The 11,157-nt window shown below is 42.1% G+C and overlaps 1 protein-coding gene across 1 annotated transcript; it reads left to right on the plus strand.

Moving 5' to 3' along the window:
• The first annotated feature begins 437 nt into the window (after window positions 1–437).
• LOC129720788 (uncharacterized protein K02A2.6-like) lies at window positions 438–6,378 on the plus strand. Its single transcript, XM_055672536.1, has 2 exons — window positions 438–5,083; window positions 5,142–6,378. Exon 2 carries the CDS (start codon window positions 5,361–5,363, stop codon window positions 6,240–6,242), a length of 882 nt encoding a protein of 293 aa, XP_055528511.1. The 5' UTR covers window positions 438–5,083; window positions 5,142–5,360; the 3' UTR covers window positions 6,243–6,378.
• The last annotated feature ends 4,779 nt before the right edge of the window (window positions 6,379–11,157 follow it).

Here is an 11,157-nt window from a genome sequence, read left to right on the forward strand (position 1 = left end):
AAAAATTGAAACCATATTCAAAACCATTTTGGAAGCTGTCGAAGATTCTTAAGAAACCTTCAAAGCCTATTCCAGTTTTAAAAGATGGTGAACGTTTTCTTGTATCCAATGAACAAAAGGCTCAAAGACTTGCTCAGCAGTTTGAGAGTGTTCATAACTCAAATTTGAATTTTGTGAGTCCAATTGAAAATGAAGTCACACGTCAATTTGATTTAATTTCTTCCCAGAATTTTTTACCTGCAGAAATAATTGAAACTAACTTGAATGAGATTAAATCAATTATTAAAAATTTCAAAAATATGAAAGCACCTGGTGACGATGGAATCTTTAATATACTTGTGTGGATGGGAAATGTAATTCTTCTTTATATCAAACGTATTCTGCACACTATGCGTAGTTGTTCTTATTATATATTAACCTTGGCTAGGTGACACAGCCCTGCCGCTCGTATTTCGCTCGTCTTTAGCTTTCGTCCAACCCTGCATCGTCCGACCCAATCTCGCACTGCGTTGTCTCTGCCTCTTTCGCATCCTGACAGCAGTAAAGGTAAGACGTGCGTTCCGCAGTTCAAGAAAGAATCAGCCCAAAATGGCTGGTCTCTTGGTAGCCGAAATTGCACATTGGCGATCCTGCCAGGAGCTGATATTTTCAGTTTGAAAACAATTCGGAATTTGTTTTTCTTGCCACCTGTAGACCAGCCTTTCGGGGGTTGCATTGTTGTATTGGGAACATTCAGTAATGTAAGCCAAACGGTAAAATGAAGAACCTGGAGAAAATGCTTTTTTTCGTTCAGTGATAAAGTGTGAAGATTTTTTTCTCTCAGTTCTCTCAGTGGAGTAAAATTAAAAATAGTGCGTTCACCGGTAGTAAGAAATTTAGCTTGTTTACTTGATGTTTTTCATCACAATCCTAATTTCGCGGGTTTATTGAAGTGTTGCTCTTTTAAATGCAGCAGGAGTGTGTTGTGATAAAATGGAAGTTCGGTAGCGGATCGGGACGACCGCGTTTCGAGCCTCGAAGGCGGATCGGGACGACCGCGTTTTTGTTCAGGTAGCGGATCGAGGCAACCGCGATGGCTAAAACGAAGAAATTGGTAGCGGATCGAGACGACCGCGTCAGCCAAGAGTGATAATTCAGTACGGAAGCGGATCGGGACGACCGCGTGGTGTAAGCATGGCAGCGGATCGAGACGACCGCGCGGAGGAGGCAACTAATTTGGAAGCTGATTGAAACAACAGCTAACAGCTTATCAACAAATGATTCATTTATTTTCCTTTTCCCTGATTTATTAGTTTTCCGGTAATTTAGATGCGATTTTATGAGTGCTGTAAAGTTAGAAAACGTTGACTTACATTACTGGCAGATGAAACTATGAAAAGGAAAGTAATAATGGCTAACTGTTAAACGTATTGTCGGGTCCTATCCGAATTCTTACAGGTCAACTCAAACTCTAAAATTTGTTATCCAAAATGGCTGAAGGAAGATATGTGCGGGCTCCCGACTTTTTGGATGATCCCGAAGAGTTCGAGAATGTACCGTCAGACGACGAGTACGGAAACGACGAATCGGAAGGACGGCAGAACACGAACGAATGCGAGAGCGATGGTGGAAATTCTGATTGCGAAGAAGAATTTGGCAATGTCGAGAGGTCGACTGCCATGATAGATGGCAAAGAGAATCGCGATTCAACCAAGCCCGTTAACAACGCCAGAGGTGATTTGGGCACAGAACACCCGACAGTGCAAAGTGAGAATCACGAATGGCACAACCGCATGAAGCAGCTGTGAGAGATACTAAACCAGTTAGTGAGAGTACTTGATTCCGGCTACGCACCCGGAACAGTTGGAACCAACGCGGATTCACATGAAAATGACCGCAGCTGGAACGCCGTCAATGTGAACGCTGGAGCATCGACGAGCACAGGGAATTTTCGATGGGAAAATATCCAACCATTCCCTGATAACGTCTCAGCTAACAGAATGTGGGAGCAATGGGCTCGGTTCATCGATAGATTCGAGATTGCCGTATCTCTTTCCAACATAAATGATCCGGTGAAGCGTTCACAAATCCTGTTTTTATCAATGGGGGACAAATTACAAGGCATAACACTAGCTGCACGACTCCGGCCGACCTTGGAAGATCCTCACTGTTATGACAAATTTGTGAAGAACATCGAAGCCTACTTACGTTCAATGGTGGACGTAACAGCCGAACATGAAGCATTTACTAACATGAGCCAGGAGCCGAATGAACCTACGATCACATTTCACGCTCGCCTAATGGAGAGCGTCTTTGTGGCTACAGCACCGCCGATCAGGACCAGTTCATTCGGGCTCAATTGTTGAAAGGGATGCGCAATAAAGATTTGGTTAAATCGGCACGAACCTATGGATATGAAACACTCTTCATCGTCCAATCTGCTACTCGAGGCGAGGCATACGCAGCTGAAGCAGCTCAACCGGAACCCTCACAAGCACTAGCGGTTACCCGAAATCATCAACGAACTTCTGATGAAAGCCAACGTTGGAAACGGAAGCACGAAGAAATGGCCGGCAGATGGGCGCACTCTAAGAGGCCGGAGAGGGATGAAAGCCGAAACCATGGTTAGGACGTCGATCACGTTGTTCTAAATGCAATCGTCTCGTTCATAAATTTGGATCGTGTCCGGCCATCAATTGTAACTGCAATAAGTGTGACGCGCGTGGTCACTTCGCTATAGTTTGCCGGAAAAAGGATACCAACCACTGGGAAGCTGAGCGGAAGCCCTCGTCACAACAGATGCGCGATGAGAACGATGGAAAGGTAAATCTACGATCTACGATGAGTATTAGAATCGATTCCTTTTGATTTTCCTTTATGAATAATACAAATATTAAACGAAATAATTTATAATGCCAGTTTTGAAATACAACGCAGTACTCTTAAATTACTAAAACTATTTTTATTGATACTGATACTCTTCTAGGAAATAAACACGATTTCTCTGGCAGATACATTAGTCGACTGTCGAGTGGGATCATCGAATCCAATCTGTTTTTTAATCGATTCTGGTTCAGATGTCAATACAATTGGTGGGGATGACTGGATCAAACTTAAAAATGAGTTTACCTCGGGATGTGCTAAGCTAGACCTTATCCGTGAATCGAGTAATAGCGACCTACGATCCTACGCGTCCAGAAGTCCCGTTGCTATTGAATGTGCGTTCAAGGCACTGATTGCAGTAGTAGGAAGCTGTAAACCAGCGATCATGACAGAATTTCACGTCATAAACCAAGGTTCTCGCTCTCTCTTAAGCCGGTCTACTGCTAGCGATCTGGGTCTGGTGAAAGTTGGAGTTGACGTGAACAGCTGCGAGAAAATCAAGCAAAATACGGAGTTCCCCAAAGTTCCTGGAGTCTCGATCAAATTTAGTGTTGATGCGTCTGTTCCGCCAGCTAAAAATGCGTACTATAACGTTCCTGCCGCCTACAGGGAAAGCGCAAAAACAAGGCTACGAGAAATGCAAGAACAAGGCATCATCGAACGCGTGAGATCGGCCCCCGACTGGATGAGCGGTATGTCGGCAGTAGCTAAGGGTAAAGACGATTTTCGGTTGGTCGTCAACATGCGGGCGCCGAACCGCGCAATCAAAAGGGAATATTATATTAAAGGGAACCATCTTTGAACGAGATGCGAATAAAACTCCACGGGGCAAAATACTTTGCGAAGCTTGTCTTATCAAACGCTTTTTACCACTTGGAACTTGACGAGAAATCTAAGGATCTCACGACCTTCCTGACAGAAAACGGAATGTTCTGATTTACTCGCCTGATGTTTGGAGTGAATTGCGCCCCGGAAAATTTTCAGCGTGAAATGTCGAGGATACTAGGGGGAGTAGACAACATCATTGTATACATTGACGACATTCTCATGTTTGCGAAGAGCCTGGAGCAACTTCGAAATACGGTGGCTCACGTGTTGAGAATTCTAAGGGAAAACAACCTAACCTTGAATCATGATAAATGCGAATTTGATAAGACCCAGATCAGATGGTTAGGTCACGAGCTGAGTGAACGTGGATTCAATATCAATGAAGGAAAGATAAAGGATATTCGAAGATTCAGACAGCCTAATACCATCTCCGAGGGAGCTCTAAGGAGTTTCTTGGGACTCGCTTCCTTTTTTAGCCCTTATATCCAAGGGTTCGCAGATATTGCGAGTCCACTGTGGGCTCTTACGAATAGTTCAATAACATGGACCTGGAATAAAGAACACACGAAAGCTTTTGAACATTTGAAGCATCAAATTGCCCAGTGTACGACATCTCTCGGCTACTTTTCGGACCACGATACAACGGTTCTATACACGGATGCCTCACCTCATGCACTAGGCGCTGTCCTCGTCCAGGATGATAACCAAAATCCCCCCCGCATCATAAGTTTTGCGTCAAAATCGTTGACCTCCACTGGAAAAAAGTACCCGCAAAACCAGCGCGAAGCTCTAGCTGCGGTATGGGCTGTCGAGCATTTTAGTTACTTCTTATTAGGGAGGCCCTTTACCCTCCGTACCGACGCACAAGGATTCACGTTTATATTAACCCTTTTCCGCTCATGGTGACTCTAGAGCACCAAGAATTATAATCATCATATCTTGACATAAAATAGTTTGTTGTGCTTACGATTGTTCCATAAACTTTTATATGCTGCTTCAGAGCATCACTGGGCATTTTCTTCAAAATACTACAGTTGACAGTAATTTAGATAGTCTACAAAGTGTTCAGCTTGAATTTTCTCGTGAAGCTATAAATTTTAATGATAAACCTTGTGAGCGGGAGAGGGTTAAACAGATCCCGAGAAGATACCAAACGAGCGTTGAACCGCGCAAATGGATGGGCCCTTAGGCTGAGCCCATATAATTTTCAAGCAGAATACATACGGGGTCGAGAAAATATAGCCGACCCGTCTTCTCGGCTCTATGAAGGAAACGATAAGCCATTTGACGAACGGGTTAGTCCATGGGAGATTGCTTCCCTAGAAGTGAATAAAATCGGATTTTTAACCGAGAAAGAGATTGAGCCACAAAGAAGGATGAGCAACTTATGGAGGTACTTATTAATGTGTTGTTCGCTATTTATGATCAAATTAAAATTCTATACTCGACAGGTTATAGACGCTTTAGAAACCGACGATTGGCCAAGACACTTGAAACAATTCCGTATTCTGAGTAGCGACTTGTCCATGCGGGGAAATCTGCTGGTTAAAACGGGCCGAGCAACAATACCCGAAAGTCTACGCAAGAAAACCCTTAGCATTGCTCATGAGGGTCATCCGTAGATCGCGAAATTCAAAATTATCTTAAGAGAGCGGGTGTGGTGGCCTGGTATGACGAAACATGCGGAAGAATGGGCGAAGTCATGCCCTGTTTGCGCAATCAACGGTAAACCCGAGAGGCCAACCCACATGGCACGAGTATTCGCTCCACATGCGGTATGGGAGACCATCGCCTTAGATTTTAATGGCCCTTACTCAAAATTCGGTGGAATATCGGTGCTGGTTGATGAGGACTATCGTTCTAGATATGTAATCACCAAGCCAGTGAAGTCCACGAGTTTTGAGAACACTCGAAAGATCTTGGAGGAGGTGTTCGAAAAAGAAGGTTTCCCAGATAACATAAAGTCGGACAACGGTCCCCCCTTCAACGAAGAGGACTATAGGCAATACTGTCTCGAACACGGAATAAACGCCATTTTTTCGACACCCTTATACCCCCAGCAAAACAGTCTGGCTGAGAGCTGCATGAAGCTGGTAAACAAAGCAATGACCGTGGCGGCTACAAGTGGATCAGGCTATGGAGAAGAGTTGGATGCGGCAATTCATGCGTATAACGCTGCAGCACATTTCGTTACAGGTATTCCACCAGAAGAGGTGATGACGGGTAGAAAAATTAGACGGGGTCTCCCTCTGATTTATCGCGGGAAAGCAGCCTTCGATGACAACGCGAGAGATCATAAATCTAAAATAGACGCAAAAGTACGAGAGGACGCACGGCGAGGTGCCCGTCAATGCCGCATTAAGCCAGAGGACACAGTGGTCGTAGAACGACAGGTCCGTTCAAAAGGGGAGCCAAGGTTCGACCCTCGTAGGTATACGGTGACAGAGGAACGGAATGGCATGCTGGTTTTGAGCGACGAAAACGGTCAACCAGGAAGGTTTCCCGTTGGCGACACTCCGAAGATAATGACATCCTTCCAGAATGTTCGGTAGACCAGGACTTTACTCCACAGCCATCGCTGGTGGAAAATCCTCACCCTAGCGTTGCTGAACGCCCAACTCGAGCGAAAAGAACTCCCGAATACTTAAAAAACTACATAAGAGTTGTTGAGGATGAACCAATATAATATCAAACATGTTGAAGATGCGGTTTTAATCATAAAATCGAAAACTTCTTAGATGATTTAGTCCTAAGTTTCCCGTCTTTTTTTGGGAGAGGGGTAATGTGTGGATGGGAAATGTAATTCTTCTTTATATCAAACGTATTCTGCACACTATGCGTAGTTGTTCTTATTATATATTAACCTTGGCTAGGTGACACAGCCCTGCCGCTCGTATTTCGCTCGTCTTTAGCTTTCGTCCAACCCTGCATCGTCCGACCCAATCTCGCACTGCGTTGTCTCTGCCTCTTTCGCATCCTGACAGCAGTAAAGGTAAGACGTGCGTTCCGCAGTTCAAGAAAGAATCAGCCCAAAATGGCTGGTCTCTTGGTAGCCGAAATTGCACAATACTAATCAAACATCTCCCTGAGAGCACAATGGAATTTTTAGTGAAAATTTTCAATTGCTGCTTCAAAATTGCATATTTTCCCAAATTATGGAAAAATGCAAAAATTACTCCAATTTTAAAGCCGGATAAGAATCCAGCTGAAGTTTCAAGTTACCGACCAATCAGTTTGCTTTCTTCAATAAGTAAACTGTTTGAGAGAATTATTCTTAACAGAATGATGTCACACATCAACGAAAATTCAATTTTTGCAAATAAACAGTTTGGATTTCGCCATGGGCATTCCACTACTCATCAATTGCTCAGAGTTACTAATATGATACGAGCTAACAAATCTGAAGGTTATTCCACTGGAGCTGCTCTTTTAGACATAGAAAAAGCATTCGACAGTGTTTGGCATAAAGGTTTGATTGCGAAATTGCAAACTTTTAATTTTCCGATTTTCCTTATCAAAATTTTAAAAAATTATCTTACTGATCGAACTCTGCAGGTTGTCTATCAGAATTCAAAATCTGATAGATTTCCTGTCAGAGCAGGTGTACCTCAAGGTTCAGTCTTGGGGCCAGTCCTGTACAACATATTCACTTCAGATCTTCCTGATTTGCCTCCAGGATGCACAAAGTCATTGTTCTGCGATGACACAAGCATTTCCGTAAAAGGAAAAAGCCTTCGTGTCATATGCAGTCGATTGCAGAAAAGTTTAGATAATTTTTCTTCCTACTTGCAAAAGTGGAAAATCTCTCCCAATGCTTCTAAAACTCAAATGATAATTTTTCCGCATAAGCCTAGGGCGTCTTTCCTCAAGCCAAACAATAATCACGTTGTCAAGATGAATGGGGTTATTTTAAGTTGGTCCGACAAGGTTAGGTACTTGGGACTAATTTATGATAAAAAACTTATTTTCAAAGAGCACATTGAGAGTATACAAGCCAAGTGCATCAAATATACGAGATGTTTATATCCTCTCATTAACAGGAATTCTAAACTTTGTTTAAAGAACAAACTTTTGATTTACAAACAAATTTTTAGACCAGCAATGCTTTATGCTGTACCGATCTGGTCAAGTTGCTGTTCAACAAGGAAGAAAACGCTCCAAAGGATTCAGAATAAAATTCTGAAAATGATTTTGAAGCGTCCTCCTTGGTTTGGTACACTCGAATTACATAGACTTACTGATGTTGAACCATTAGAAGCTATGTCAAATAAAATTATTAACAATTTTCGACAAAAATCGTTGCAATCCTCAATTGCTACGATAAGCTCTCTTTATAGCCAATAAGTTAGCAATTAAGTTAGTTGTAAGTTTACTTCCCCTTTTCTGACAAGTAGGTTTAAATCCCTACGAATGATAAGTCCTTATTGCGAAAGCAAACAAATCCTAACAATTAGAATTACAAATTTCTAACAGTGTTGAGAAGTCACCATTTGTGATTGGACACACATACTCATTATTTACTAATATTTATCATAAATACTTAAGCTACTAACAAATCCCCCCTTAAAAAAAAAAAAAAAAATAGAATAACTAAGGAAGTTAACTAGAAGGTTGTTTAACAGAGCTTAATTAACCTCAAATTAGGATGCCTATAGAGAGTTCCCTTACGCAATACAATAAAAAAATCATGAAATCACGCAGGAGGGGATGGAGATAAATGTTCGAACATATTGAAAGAAAGCACCCCTTCAGCTGCAAGAGTACACAAAGCCCTGTCCAAAAATCACTCGAATGGCTTGGGCAGAATAAGGAAGGACGACGGTACTTTTACTGCTGATTCCCTTGAAACCCTCAATGTTTTGATGGAGAAACATTTCCCAGGATCACGATCTATTTTAGAAGAAGAAACGCAGGACTCAAATGTGCTGGTTCGACTATCGCAAGGACAAATACGCATTACATTGCGATATCTTCACTAAATCGTAGGTCAACTCATTTGAGCCCTATAAGTCCCCGGAACTGGATGGATTATTACCAATAATGCTTAACCGGTGTGGAAGGGTAATAATTCCATTCATAACCGATATATTTAGGCCCAGTCTAACACTTGATTACATACCCATTATTGGAGAAAAACGACAGTGATCTTCATACCAAAGACTGAAAAGCGCGACAAAACACTTCCAGAAGCCTTTAGACCAATTACTCTAACTTCCATTATGTTAAAGATAATGGAAAACTAATCGACTACCACGTCAAATCAACGTATCTAGAAACCTTTCCGCTGAGTAGGTATCAGTTACGATATCAACATGTCAACAGTTGATGCAATACATCTGCTGCCGACAAAAATAGCGAAATCTAAAAATGCAAAAGAAATCGCACTAGCTGTATTCTTAGACATAGAGGGAGCTTGCGATAATGTCTCCCATCACTCAATGCTGAACGCAATGAGATGCCATGGATTTGATACATATACATCAAAATGGATCCAAACAATGCTAAATAATCGTGAGATAACTGTAGTATTGGGTAATACTACCCTCACGAGGAACACAACTAAGGAATGCCCGCAAGGTGGAGTTCTATCGTCTTTGCTGTGGTCATTGGTTGTAGACCAGCTACTTAGAAACCAGAGCTAGGTTTGGAAGTGGTCGGATTCGCCGATGATGTTGTGATTATTGTGAGAGGGAAAATCGACAGTACATTATCGGAAAGAATGCAGTTAGTTCTAAACAGCGTTGTTAAACTCGCTCGCAAAAAGCATGCGATACTCCAAGTGGCGTTCTCGCCGCTACCGAAATCTCACACTAGAGATACTCCTGTCGTACTGTTTCTCATTCTCTTTTCCTTTTTTCATTTCACACTACCGAGCGTTGATGCTTGCGAGTTTTCTCATAGGCCGACACGCACTCTCGCTCGCGTACTTTCCCACTCGCGTGTACCTCCCTTTCTCGCGAGCACAACCGTCAAGACGCATTATGACGATACGGAGTGACAAGGTACGACAAAGCGGAGTGGCGAAAAAAATATTTCGATGGGTAGGCAGGGATGCCACATATACAGATTTTTCAGTACTTATACAGATTTCTGCGTATTTTTTATACAGATATCTGTATATACAGATTACAGATTTTCTGGAAATAGTACAGAACTATACAGATTTTTTTTTTTTGATTTTCGTGGATCGCGAAACAAACTTTTCGATATAGTTGAAAATCGAAAAAGAACTCAAATGCTATTGAGCGTATTGGAGGTTTCATTATATTTATAGGTTACGCATAAACGTGTGCATAATTGTGTTTTTTATTTTAAGGGATATGTCCAGTACATATGCAGATATTTATACAGATTGAAATACCACCAAGGTGATTTTCTGAGATTCGAAATACAGTTGAAATTGTGGCATCACTGCGAGTAGGTGGTCGAATATCATACACGTTCAAGCATGCGATTCTATATAGATTTATCACCCCACTTTCGCTCGTCGGTGCACGATGCAAAACTGCTTGGCATCAGTTTAGCGATGGACAAGCCGCATGCGTGAGTCGGTGAACGAAGCATTTTTGTTTTCGGGCACATTTTTTCAAGCACTCCTAGTCAAGTACTCTTATTCGAGTACTCGCGTATTTGGCGTGAGTAAAAAAGCAAAAGAGAATTTGCGAGCGGCTGTATGCTGGCTGCTGCTCTGGCAAATGCATGGATAATAAAGAGTTTCTCGAAAGTGTGTGTGCGAACGACTGGAGAAGCGTAGCACACATCTCAGTCTTGAGCAGAAAGGAGTGGATATGTTTTGCTTCTCGCTCGTTTAGCAACGCTGGTTCTAAACTGTACTTTAAAGTAGTGAAGATAAGAGGGGCTGAACCCCCCCCATCCCTTTCACCCGGAAAAAGAAGGTACAACTTGAAGAGCTTGAGAGTGGGTAAGACATACTGCAGTTTTCTACTGAAATAAAATGCAATAATTTACCCGCTTCTACTGCGTTTTACTCAGTTGTACGTTTCTGGCAGTGTGACTCTTATGGGCAGTAAAGGACTCTAAAATCGTTGTAAAACCATTGTTACCTGTTGTGCACGGTTTGTTGCAATATATGTTGTGATTACTGGAAAAAGGCCTCAAACTGTAGTAGGCGTTGAAAATTAACAGGAATATCACTAGTTTAGGTAAAAAATTTGAATCATAGTTGGCATCGTTGTCAGTCTAGCCTGTTCCCTACGGCCTCAGAAACTACTGAATCCACTACTGTAAAAATTTGCACTTAGTGGTTTTCGGGAATAAAAAATGTAACGATCATATCAGTTTTGCTCTATCTCTTTAGCGTGGACAAAGGGGAGTAATTTGTACTCTGTAAACTTGAAAACGTCCTCCACGATATCTGTTTTTTGAAAAATTCATATACAAAGGTTTTTGGGTATGAGAACGGAGTTTTACGGCATTACTGTGTAGTAAAGTGGAAGAAGGAGGGGA

Source organism: Wyeomyia smithii, chromosome 2 (genome assembly GCF_029784165.1).
Source record: "Wyeomyia smithii strain HCP4-BCI-WySm-NY-G18 chromosome 2, ASM2978416v1, whole genome shotgun sequence".
Lineage (NCBI taxonomy): Eukaryota > Metazoa > Arthropoda > Insecta > Diptera > Culicidae > Wyeomyia > Wyeomyia smithii.